The sequence below is a fragment of the Haemorhous mexicanus genome, chromosome 18 (genome assembly GCF_027477595.1).
Source record: "Haemorhous mexicanus isolate bHaeMex1 chromosome 18, bHaeMex1.pri, whole genome shotgun sequence".
Classification (NCBI taxonomy): domain Eukaryota; kingdom Metazoa; phylum Chordata; class Aves; order Passeriformes; family Fringillidae; genus Haemorhous; species Haemorhous mexicanus.
This window is the reverse complement of record NC_082358.1, coordinates 8,683,719-8,695,797: the sequence shown is the minus strand read 5'-3', so window position 1 is coordinate 8,695,797 and position 12,079 is coordinate 8,683,719. Positions and strand designations below refer to the sequence as shown.

Sequence of the window (12,079 nt, the reverse complement as noted above, 5' to 3'; positions counted from 1 at the left end):
TCGTGACGTCCCGCCCGCGCGCCGGCGGGCGGGGGGCGGGGGGAGCGGGCGGGGGCGGGACGGGACCGGACGGCGCGGGGAGCGCGGAGCCCCGGCCCGGTCCGGTCCGGTGTCCGGTCCGGAATGCGCCGCAGTGCCCGGGAACATGGGCCGGCAGAGCCCGCCGCGCAACGGCGTCGGCGGCCACGGTACGGACTGGGCCGGGCCCGGCGGGCGGGGGGCTGTGGTTCCGCTGAGGGGGCGGGGGCTGGAGCGCCCCCTGCGGGCGCGGCGGCGCCCCCTGGCGGCGGGGCGGGGCCGGCGCTGCGCTCGGAGCCGCCCCGCGGGAGCGGGTGGGGGAGCCGGGGGTCCCGGGGATCCCGGGACCAAGCGAAGGGCCCGGCCCACCCCGCGGCTGTGCGGCCGCCGCGGGCTCGGGCGGTAGGAGGCAGCCGGGCGCGGTTGATGCCCGAGGGCGGTCCCCGGCAGTGACTGAGGGCTCTGCGGCAGCGCCGGGCTGGCCGGACCTGGCGAGGCCGTGTGTCGCTGCCCGGTGCCTGCAGCGGTGCAGAACCCCCGACGGACTCATCTGGGTTTTAGACCGCCCTCACCTTGCGTTTGTGTCTCTTCTTCCTAGGGTGAACCTTCGAGTTAAGGTCTTGTGGTTGCATAAAACATTTTTTGCAGTGCACTGGTTTTGGTAATAGTCGCAGCTGTTGTCCCGTGTGTTTGAAAAGTGTAAATATTGCGGCCTTTATTAGTAAGTTTGAGAGGAGGAGCCCGCAAGATGTGCTGCTTCTTTCCCACTGCTCCTTAAGTTCTTTGTGTGTGTATAGTTCTTTCTCCCGTAGGCTTTGTCTCCTCCTTCCCGAGGCATCGGTATGTGACAGCCTAGCGTGTGCGTGTGGCAGGGGATCAGGAACAGCTGGGGGTAGGGAGCTGGCTGGGAATAGGGAACCGGCTGAACAGAGCTGGCTTCTGTTGTGCAAATAACTCTGCTTGCACAAGGGGCCGGAAAGGAAATAAAAGAAACTGTAGTTACTGTGTGAGTGATAGGAGATTTAATGTTACCAGGATCTTGGAATTCGGAGGGAGGTGGAGCTCTGTCGTAGGCTGTTACACCTTGTTTTGATCCAAGAAGTGTTTTAAAAGGGTCTTTGAGAAGGAACAGCATCCACTGCTCGACCTACTTAGCGTCCATGTGTATGAACAGCCTGCCGACCTGCCGGCTCCCTTCAGACCTCGCTGAGAGCTGCACTTCCAGCCAGGAGCTCGTAGGAGCAGGGCCGCGGCAGTGGCTGAGGTGCCACGTGGGCAAAGGAACGAGCTCCCCTATCTGCTGGGAGGGCACGGCCTTGGGAAACAGCTGTTTCTCCATCGAAATCCTTTCAATTCCTCCCACTCCAAATCCTATTTGGACATGTCCCTTGTTTTCTAGAAGGGACGTGGGGATCTAGGGATCCCCTCTTGAGATCAAAATGAATCCTGTTTTGATCCCAAGAGTTGCATCTATGGGAAAAGCCTTTAGGGAAAGGCAGTGTTTGTGGCCTCATCCTGCACTCCAGTCCCACAGCTGCTCAGCAAAGCCTCCTTACTGGGAACTCCTCCAGTGTGGGATATCGAGTGGCTCTCGGCTGCTTCTCTCTTTCCTCACATGAGGCAGTGGTGACAAATTCCACCATGTGGTGTGAAGTAGTGTCCCTTCTCCGCTCCCTGGGAAGCGCTCTGGTGTCCTGTAAGTGTGTCTAACCTGAGCACTGTGTGCTTTGTGTGTTATCCCTTCCCTCCCTGCCCCGAGTTCCTGTGCTCCTCAAAACAGTGGGAATTATTTCCTACTGGCTGAGCTGTGTGTGTACAGATGGCTGGCAAGTATGTGTTTGTTGTGCTTATGATTCTTTAACTCTGGTATAATTATGTCCTTTCTTGTGTCTGTTGCTGTCAGTGGAAATACTCAGGCTTCTTCCTAGGACGGATGCACCTGGGAGTCGGTAGGAACACAGTTTTGGGAACACTTTCCTAACCTTTTTTTGAACACTTTCTTAGTCTGGTCTTAGGAACTGCTTGACATCTGAGCTGGCAAAGAGTTTCAGGATGGCTTTGCAGGGCTGTCTTGATCCTGTATGGAGCCATGAGCCATTGGGAAGGACAGGAGCCAAGGGCTCCGTCTGGGCACTGGTGGTGGCTCCGGTGTCAGGAGGAGCAGCATTTGCCCCCCACAGTGGGACCCCCAGGATAGGGAAGTAGTGAGAGTGTCCTTTGAGGTGCTCTCAATGCTGAGCCTGAAAAAATGGGGACACTCAGCTGGAGGGGTCCCCACCAAAGTCATCCCTGTCCTGACAGTATGGTGACTGTCCTGTGTCATCTCCCTTGTGTGTGCGTGTGACATCACTGTGAGTGGCTATTGCTAGCCCCTGCTGTGTGCTGCCACTGCCTGTCAGCTCATGTCTCTGTGACCTTTTGCAGACTTTGATGCTAAGAAGAAAAGAAAAGTGGCAGAGATTTACCAGGCTCTGAACAGTGACCCCATCAACGTGGCAACGCTGAGGCGGATGGCGATCAGCGAGGGCGGGCTGCTCACGGACGAGATCCGGTGCAAAGTGTGGCCAAAGCTGCTCAGTGTTAATACAGACGACCTGCCCCCTCTTCCAGGTATGGAACAGCCTGGACTCAACTGCTTGGGAGGAACAGCTCAGTGAACTTTGTCCCTAGAGGAGGGATATGCTTTCTGACCTGTCTTTTCCCTGTGTGTGTTGTATTTCCCACTAAGGTCATGTACAAAGGGGACTCACTTCAGCACCAATACTGTGTTGTATGTAAACAATACATGAATTATAAAAACATCATTTGTTGTTTTCTTTAGTGATAGTCATGGAATCAGTTCATTGTGGATGCAGTCAGCATGGCCCTGAGCACTAGCTGACATATGTAAGTTCACGTGCAGCAGAAAGAATCAGACTTGATTTGTTTTGCTTCCATGAAGAGGTGGCTGTGCTGAGCCCTGGTGTGGCCAAAATTATCCTGATGTGTCTCTCCCAGGCAGCAGTTTGTTTTGTGTTTTTTTGGTCAGAACAGGCGCAGGGACAGCAACCTTCCTGGTGAAGTACCCGGATGGTTTTTAAACCTTAGCAATGCAGGACCTCTAGGTCCTGTAGTTTTAGAGTCACCCAGGACAGATTTTGTTGTTGTTCCTGACTCTGTGGTTGTTTGGAAACGTGCATCCCCCCGCCTCAGTCCAGAGCTGGGTGGCATTAGGGTGATGTGAGGTGACCAGAGCTGCTGGAAGACAAGGTTTAACTTTACATGATCTCATAGAAGGAATTTGCTGGCTCACTGAACTTTTCTGTTTTAACTGTCTTAGCTAACCCTGGGTAAGATTTTCTTCTGAATTGTTTCTTTTTTATAAATGAATCTTTATGGTCTCCACAGCACTCCTCCAGTGCTGCTGCTGAGTACACTTTGAATTGCACAGCAGAACTGTGGAGCAGAGATGTTTCTAGGACTGCTGGGATTGCTGCTGTCAGTTTAAGCATTTTAACATGTGTTGTCTAAAGAAATTACTGTCTCATTTGCTGTTAGTGTCAGAGTGTGTGGCAGTGAAAGTGCAAGGACGGGACTGAGGTGTGACATGAAAAAAGGGATATACAGTGGAGTAGGAGGGGTATGCAACATCATGACCACATTGAGCAGGGATCTTCCCAGCTCCCTCACCTCACTCTTTCCCCAGTACCATTGCAGTGCTTCATGTTAATCCTGTTCCTCTTTTTCTCAGCAAGGAAGGAGCTGCGAGAGGACAATAAGGATTACCAGCAAGTGTTACTGGATGTGCGGCGATCCCTGCGCCGCTTCCCACCAGGTGAGGGGGGTTCTGCTCTTCCCACTCTGCAGGGGCAAGAGCAATGCCATGGGGCTCCTCCTGGCTCACACCTCCCTGGGAGGCTGCAGAAGGTGACACTCCATTATTACTCCAAGGACCTGACTTCTAGAAAACGTTTCCCGTGTGAGCTCCCAGCAGCTGCTCCTTACAGTGAAGCCCTTCTGCAGCCGTCAGTTTCCTTCAGCTGTCTCTGCACAGATGGTTTTTGATGTGGCTTTTCCAATGTTCCCTTCCCCTGCCCCACTGTGCTCCTCTGCCAGGAGGCTGCTATTGGCAGACAGTTGCAGCAGAGAGAGGATGGATCCTGCATGGATCTTGTGCACCATGACCTGTTGAGATTAGGACAGATGGAAAGCTTGAGAAACATGCGATTTGCTTCAGTTTATTTTAGTCCATGGCCTAGCTCAGGGGCAGGGTAGGCGGGTTTGTCTGTGCTTAGAACAACCTCTGGTATAAAACAGTCTGAAAATCAGGTTCTTGCACCAAATTTAACGGAACTTAAAACATTTAGAAGCAAAATGGTTCTGCAGTTGTTTAGTTCTGATGGGAGGCTGATGCCTTGTGTTATTTTTAAAATGCTAAATCCAGCAGCTCTCTGTGCAGAGCAGTCGTTATTTCTGGCCAGAATCTGCCTCCCCCTTCTGCCACTTTTATTTTGTATAAACACTTGATTCACTGTGATTCTTGCAGGCCTGGATGCTGTGTGCAGGCCTGATTCCTGGAGGCTCTGCTCCTACAGATTTTTTTGCCCTTGAATGGCAGCCTCCTGCCTATTTTTAGCCACATTAGTGAAGCAGAGGAAAAGGAGGACTTTGTCATTGCAGAATCTCTGCTGGGACTCTCTGCTTGGCCTTTGGGTGTTTTATCTGTTGACAAGGGCTGCCAGAAACTGGCTGCAGCTGTGCAAAGCAGGAACAATGTTTTCCCTGTGACATCCTGTCCCTAAACACGTGCTGTTAGCAGGGGACTGATAGAAAGTTGTGCTGGTAGAGGCCTCGCAGTCTGATGCAGTTGGCATAGTTTCTGTGAAAATGGGTCCTGTTGAATTTTTTCCTGGAACTCCTGGGAAATTAAAAATTACTAAAACATCATCATCTGTGCTGGGAGTGTAGAACAATTCTCTCTTCACAGCAGCACTGTACAAACATCTGTAAACACTGCTGTCATCCTCCACAGCAGCTTCCTTGCAGATAAGGGTTCTGCAGATCTAAAGATTAAACCTCTCAGCAACTGGCCAAATTCCCCTGTCCTGCAGAGTTTTGGGAGACAGCATTAGGGCTTTGGATAGTTTTTTCTGCCAGTTTTACCACCCTCCCCTTATGCATCACATCCCTTGGGATCAGGCAGGTTAGTAAATGCACAGGTGCTCTCCTTGCACACCACAGTCGCCCTTGCTCCCACAGCAGGCACTGGTAGGTGACACAGCTGTGCCACCTTTGCTGTTCCCTCAGGGATGCCAGATGACCAGAGGGAAGGATTGCAGGAGGAGCTCATCGATATCATCCTCCACGTCCTCCAGCGCAACCCCCAGCTGCACTACTACCAGGGATACCATGACATCGTGGTCACCTTCCTCCTGGTGGTGGGGGACAGGCTGGCCACAGCACTGGTGGAGAAGCTCTCAACGCATCACCTCAGGTACTCAGTGGGAGGAGAGGAGCCAACTGCATGTCCTCAGGCTGTGGGGACACCTGTGCAGGTAGAGCTGGCCTGGAAGGGGAGCTGGGAAGGCAGAGCCTTGGGTTAAAGCAGCTGCCTGTCATGCCTGTACCCAGAGGGTGATTGAGAGCAGCCTGGCCACACAACATCACGTGGCTTTGCAGGGAGCTGTGCCCTGGGGAAGGGATAATTGAAGGCTGTCAGTTAATTTGTAGCATCTCTTGGAGTTGGAAAAGCCAACGCACATGCATTATCCATGGCTGTGTGGCTGTCAGGGCCTCTCCAGTCCTGTGGGCTGGCTCAGCTCCTGCCTCCCACTTGTCCTTGCATAGCCCTGGGCAGTATGGTCTGTACTACCAGTGTCCTGTACCCCACATGAAGAGTCTTTCCTGTTTGTGCACTGAAATAAGAGCAAGCTTCCAGCTGGAGAGTGTGGTTTGGAGGGATTATCTCTCCTCTCCCAGGCAGGAGTCAGATTTTGGGTACTGGAAAGGCTTTACAGTTCTTGTATGCACTGCAGCAAAATAAGAAGTGTCAGCTGACAGCAGCATGATGGTCTGGGCCTGGGTTCTGTGTGCAGGTCAGCCCTGCGTGTCCCAGACAAGCTGGAAGAAGGCTGCTCCAAAGGGACAGAATTCCTTGGGGCTGGGGACCACCCTGCCAGCAAGGCTGTTTATTGCATGTACTTCACCTTCTGCTGCCTCTCTAGAGGGAGGACTCGCTGACGTTGTTGCTTGACAAAGATTCTTTTAAATCTTTGCTCAGGGATTTTATGGACTCAACGATGGATAATACCAAGCACATTTTAAATTACCTGATGCCCATCATAGACCAGGTGAACCCTGAGGTGCATGACTTCATGCAGAGGTATGCAAATGTCCCCTTAGAGCCTCCTGACTCTCCCCTGCCTGTCTCAGGTTACTGTTCACAGGGCTATTTTCACCTGCACATCCCCAGCACCATAGTGGCTTCCTCAGGGAGTCAACAGCTGTCCCACAGCTGATGGTGGCACCCCAGAAGCATGTGGCACTTATTTCTGAGTAGGCTCAAACCTGTGATGCCTGTCTGGAGGGGTTTTACCTGATGCCATCTTCAGCCCATTTGTCTGCAGTCTGTATTGGTAGGGCTGGGAATTTGGGGACAGTGTTGTACAAATGCTACAACTGCTTTACATGACCACTTGTGTGGCTGGTGGGACCTTGCTGTAGTTTGTTGTTAGTTCTGGGGATAATTCCCAGGTTTTTGCATTAAGGACACACAGGTGTGTCTGGGCAGATCAAATCAGAAGCAGGAAGGTGAGTGGGAAGAGTCAGTTCAGAGCCCTTTTTTGTGCAGGTGTGTGGTTTTTTTCATAGCCAGAATGTCCTTGGGTACCAACCCTGATTGCAAACTCCCAGAATTAGTAAGTCCTCAGGGTAGGAAGGAACCCAAACATCAGTCTGTGCTGCAGGACTTCAGTTGCCCTCAGGCCAGCAAGCCAGACATTGCCATGATACATGACACACTCAGGGTCTCCTGAAAGCAGGGTTTGACCTCTGCTGTGGCCCCACTGGATGTGACACAAGTAGTGGCGGCACTTTGCTGCAGGGGGTGGCACAGGGGATAAACAATTTTTCCTGTCAGAGGTGCAGTTCCTGCTCTGGGGGGGTTCAGTGCTCCACTGACAGCCAGCTCTATTTTCCCAGGCACGGCTGTGCAGCACAGGGCTGGCTTGGGAGCATTTCATCCCTGTTTCCAGGCTGACCTAATGCTCTTTCTCTGTGTAGTGCGGAGGTGGGAACCATCTTTGCTCTCAGCTGGCTGATCACCTGGTTTGGCCACGTTTTATCTGACTTCCGGCACGTTGTGCGATTATATGACTTCTTCCTGGCTTGCCACCCGCTGATGCCCATTTATTTTGCAGCTGTGGTAGGTATTGATGGAATGGTCAGGGATTAACTGTGTTGTTCTGAGGAGTTTGAGGCTGCAGAGGGAGGCAGGCAAACCCAGTGCTGGTGCTGTCCCCAGCTGTACCCTGCTCTGCAGATGAGGTCACCGGTGTCCTTGGTGATGGTGAAGGGCAGCTGGGATCTAAGGGAACTCAGGGCAGCCTGAGGGTGTCCAAATGTGCAGCCTTTACCAGTTTGGTGCTGTGGAGGCAGCATGACATAGTATTTTTGTTTCCTCTCATGTGCTTGTCCTGCTTCTGGTCACATACTGGGATGCCTGGCTGGCTGGGGACAGCCCTGCTCTGTGCATCCATCTTGCCCATCCTCCTATAGCGGAGGGCAAGTCATGAAGTCAAACCCTGCTGAGGTTCTGCCCCTGTCTCCAACCTGCCAATAACAGACTCTGCTCAGCAGATAGACCTAAGTGCCCTGAAAGAGGCTTCCTATGGCCTTAGAGTCTCAGAAGGGGTTTGGCATTTCTCTTCCCATTGAATGCTTCACTGCAGTGTGTCCTCCTGGAGAAGGTCTTTCAGCTGGAAGTGAAGTGTTTTTTCTTCTGGCTCTGAAACAAGTGCCAGCATCTGCCAAGGAGTTGTCCCCACTTCCTTGTCTGTGCTTCTCTCACTCCTCTGCAGATCGTGCTGCACCGGGAGCAGGAAGTTCTGGACTGTGAGTGTGACATGGCCTCTGTCCACCACCTCCTGTCCCAGATCCCACAGGACCTTCCTTATGAGTCTCTGATCAGCAAAGCCGGGGACCTTTTTGTCCAGTTTCCACCTTCTGAACTCGCCAAGGAGGCAGCTCAGGCAGCTCAGGCGGAACGGTGAGTGCTGGGCAGCCCATGTGCTCGCTGCATCCCCTTGCCAGGTCTTGCCTCCCTGTGGAGATCTTCCTGACTGGAGGCTGGTCCCAGGGGTGAGCGGGGGATGCTCCTTGACCCGTTCCTTCTCTTGCAGAACTGCGGCTTCCACTTTTAAGGACTTTGAGTTGGCATCAGTGCAGCAGAGACCAGACACTGTGTTGAGGCAACGCTTTAGAGAGCGGCTCCGAGGGGAGGAGCGGCTCCGAGGGGAGGAGCGGACAAAATCCATCTTGACAAAGCCCCGGACCAACCGCTTTGTCAAGCTGGCAGTGATGGGGCTGACGGTGGCACTGGGAGCAGCTGCCCTGGCTATGGTGAAGAGCGCACTGGAGTGGGCACCCAAGTTTCAGCTGCAGATTTTCCCCTGAAGCCGGAGGAAGGGCCTTTGCTGTCACTGAATCCATCCCCAGCAGGAAGGGCTGATGTGTGATGAAGGACATGTCCAGAAACGACCTGTCTGAAGATTATTTTTATTCTTACTGCATCCAGTAATGCTTTTGGCCTTTGTAACAGAGGCTGAGGGAGCCAGCCCAGCAGGACTGTTCCTCACACCATGCTCATCTTGTTCCCCTCTCCCTGTGCAAGGGTGAGCAGACAGGCACTCCTGCTGTCTCCTGAGGAACCAGAGGTATGGACAAATTTGGCTGTTCAGGCTGTGCTCAGGCGACTCTACAGAGGGAGAGCTGTGTGTGGGCTGTGCCCAAATGATTCTGTGTTCTCTGTGGGAAAAACTAGTGGGAGTGAGAGCACATCTTCACCTGGAGGAGTGTCCAACTGGGTTTGTTCTGGGTGCTTGCGTGTGTGAGGGTAGGGGGCATTGCATTCCTGAGAAACAGGGCAGCCCTTTGGCTCTTCATTGCTCCAGTGTGCCCCACGATCTGCCTTCAGCTTTGCTGGTGCTCCAGCTCTTCCCTGTCCTCTGGGCACCCTCTGAGCAGAGCCAAACCTTTCCCACACCCTGGCCAGCACAATGCTGTGAGCTTCTCTTCAGTATGTAACACTCCCTGGCTCATTTTGCTTCCACATCTTTGCAGCCTGATCTGTTTGTAGGGGCCAGGAGCAGACCTTAGGTCCCCTGAGCTCTCAGGCACTGCCACTGCTGTGCTGGCAGTACCATGACCATATCTGGGGTCAGTGACATGAGCACGAGTGTGGTCACCCTGCCAAGGGTATGTACTGTCATGTGCCGGGTTATGCTACCACAAGTCTTAGTGCCATTGAAAACACCCATTGCAGACTTCTTTAATAGCTCTGGAAATGGACATTAACATGCCCACAGGGAGAAAGGCTTTCTCCACCTTGTGAAACACTTTACACAGGATAGTTGTTGCACTTGGAAATGTGACAAAAACCTCCCCCACGAGCTGATCAGGCTTCAGAATGACCTCTGGAAATAACATGAGGGGTTTGCCAGAAAGGCCACCCTGACCCCTGCATTGGTCCCATCTCCCCACCAGTTCCATTGGCAGTCCCAGCGCTCCCTGCCCTCCAAGCTAAGCAGCAAATCCTTCTAGACAACTCAGTGTCCCACTGAGACAGAGCCAATAGACACTCTATGCCTCTACCTCTCCCCCAAGCTGCTAAATCTCCCTCAAGTGTCCTTACCTGTCCCTCACGGCTCCCTCCCGCTGCCCCATCATTGTTCTGTTGTGCCCAAAGCCATCTGTGCCATGCCCAGGGGCTGCACACCTGAAAAGGTGGTGTTGGTTGAAGGGATTTTGGGATAGAGAAGAAAACTCATGCCCTGCAAAGCTCAGCACCCCCCACTCCCACCCATCTTGGTCCATAACTGCCCTGGGTATGTTCTGGTCTGCCCCACGGGCCCTTGCTCATGGAAGGGATGTGCCTTTCTGGCCAGAGGGCAGGTGGGCAGTTTTCATTCCTGACTTGTGTTCCCATGAAGCTCTGAGCAGGAGTTCCCTTTGCCTCTGCAGGTGAAATGTGGAGTAAGTGAAACTGCCCTTGTCCAGGCAGGCAGCAAGACCTGTTCCCTCCTCTCCTCAATGGTGCCAGTGGCCTTGGAGAGACCTGGGGCTGCTCAGGGGGCTCCTCCCAGTGTGGCTGAAGGCAGAGCCCATTCCTGGCCCCTTGGCACCCCCACAGCAGCAGAGCAGGATTGGGGGCTGGGTCACTTAGCACTTTAGAAACCATTGGTGCAGGAGAGTGTGGTGACCTGGGAATACTGATGGAGGGCCCAGGACTGCTCTGTACACTACGCTGAAGGAGGTGATGGCTGGAGCCCCCCAGGAGGAGCCCCTGCAGCCCCTCCATTCCCTGGCCATGATGCACTTTAGTTCTTGTGTTCTCCCCAGTGTGGGGAGAAGGGCCTGGGAGGAGACCAGGGTGCTTCAGTTACTCTGTACAAAGACTTATACACCACCTGTAAATGCAGATTTCTACAAGCCCTAAAACTGTAAAATAAACAGTTACTAAACACACTTCCTGCCCTCCGCAGACCAGGGCTGCCAGATCTGCTCCTGTGGCACCCTAGGGCCCAGAACTGGCACCTTCCCTGCAGTGGCCAGGCCAGCTCAGTGTGGCCTCACACGCAGCAGCCCCGTGGGAAGAGCGGCAGGAGCAGAGCCAAAGGGTGTGTGCGTGCCCCGGTCACTGTTCTCCATCCATCTGCCTCCCTCTGGGCCAGCGCCAGGCCTTGTGTGTGCTGCTGGCTCTCCGGGGTGTCCCCCCCATCAGCAGCATGGGGCTGGAAATAGCCTGACCTGCCACCCTGCCCTGTACCCCAGGCTGGATGCCCGGCTGCAGGAGGAGATCCTGGGCATGGTGCCCAATTCCCAGGGCACGCTCCGTTGAGCTGGGGTGATGCAGCCGCCGTGGCCAGGCTGGAAGCGGTTTTGTCTGGATGGCTCAAGGCTGGCAGCTCTGTTGGCTATTTTTAATTGCCTGTGGCTTCTCCAGGAGCCATTTTCTCAACAGTGCTTCAGTCCCTTTGGGAGGAACACCCTTTGGGCAGAAGAGGGGAAGGAAGAGTGGTGGCAGGAGGTATGTGGCACCTTTGGGGTAGCCAAGAGGCCACTGCCTCATGTGACTCAGAACCAGGCCAATGGCAATGTGTGCATGTGCCTGTGTGGGCCATGTTGGACACTAGACAAGAGCCCCGTGTGGCCCTGACCTTACCAAAGTGATGGAGGCAGTGGTGGTGGCCACTGAGTTCTGACTGTGGCTGCCCCATGGTCCTCCCAGCTCCCAGAAGTGCCCCTGCGCAGAGAGGAATCCCATTGCCGGGGGCTGCAGTGACGCCACACTGGAACATTGCTGTCCCTGTGGTACCGCCCAGGCCCCGGGCGGTGCTGGTGGCTGTCCCGTGGGTGCAGCCTGCGGACTTGGGGGATTACCGTGGCATGGGCAACCCCTGCACTTCTCCCTCCCTCGGGGACAGCCCGGTCCCCGGCAGCGCCAGAATAGCAGGAGGGGCTGGCAGTACCCGGGGATGCTCCGGGCTCCTCTTGTTGCCGTGGCAACAGCTGCGGTGAGACTGGGGGCGGGGGTCTGGGTGTGATGCAAGTGGCGCGTGACCTCGTGCACCCCCCCCTCCTGTGGGTCTGAATTAGCACCCCCGGTTCTCTCCCACTCCAGTTCCACCCCCCCCGCCCCCCGATTACCCTCGGTCCCCTCCCCCGGCTGAACGGAGTCGGGGGCGGCGCCGGGATTGCCCACACACACTCGGGTGGGGCGAGAGGCTGCATATGCCCAGCACATACGTGCACATACATGCACATGCTCACACTGCTCCCAGGGAAGCCCAGCCCACACTGAGGG

The 12,079-nt window shown here is 54.5% G+C and overlaps 1 protein-coding gene across 4 annotated transcripts; it reads left to right on the top strand.

Annotated features, from left to right (window-relative positions):
* The first annotated feature begins 44 nt into the window (after positions 1–44).
* On the top strand, positions 45–10,740 carry TBC1D20 (TBC1 domain family member 20). Of its 4 annotated transcripts, none has more exons than XM_059862271.1 (8): positions 45–188; positions 2,443–2,628; positions 3,753–3,832; positions 5,305–5,552; positions 6,278–6,379; positions 7,279–7,420; positions 8,076–8,263; positions 8,397–10,740. In XM_059862271.1, exons 1-8 carry the CDS (start codon positions 146–148, stop codon positions 8,668–8,670), a joined length of 1,263 nt encoding a protein of 420 aa, XP_059718254.1. In that variant the 5' UTR covers positions 45–145; the 3' UTR covers positions 8,671–10,740. The 4 variants fall into 4 exon arrangements, with proteins under 4 accessions (XP_059718254.1, XP_059718257.1, XP_059718253.1 ...); XM_059862274.1 differs by having other exon boundaries at positions 3,749–3,832; positions 5,305–5,491; XM_059862270.1 differs by lacking the exon at positions 45–188 and adding an exon at positions 1,384–1,714.
* The last annotated feature ends 1,339 nt before the right edge of the window (positions 10,741–12,079 follow it).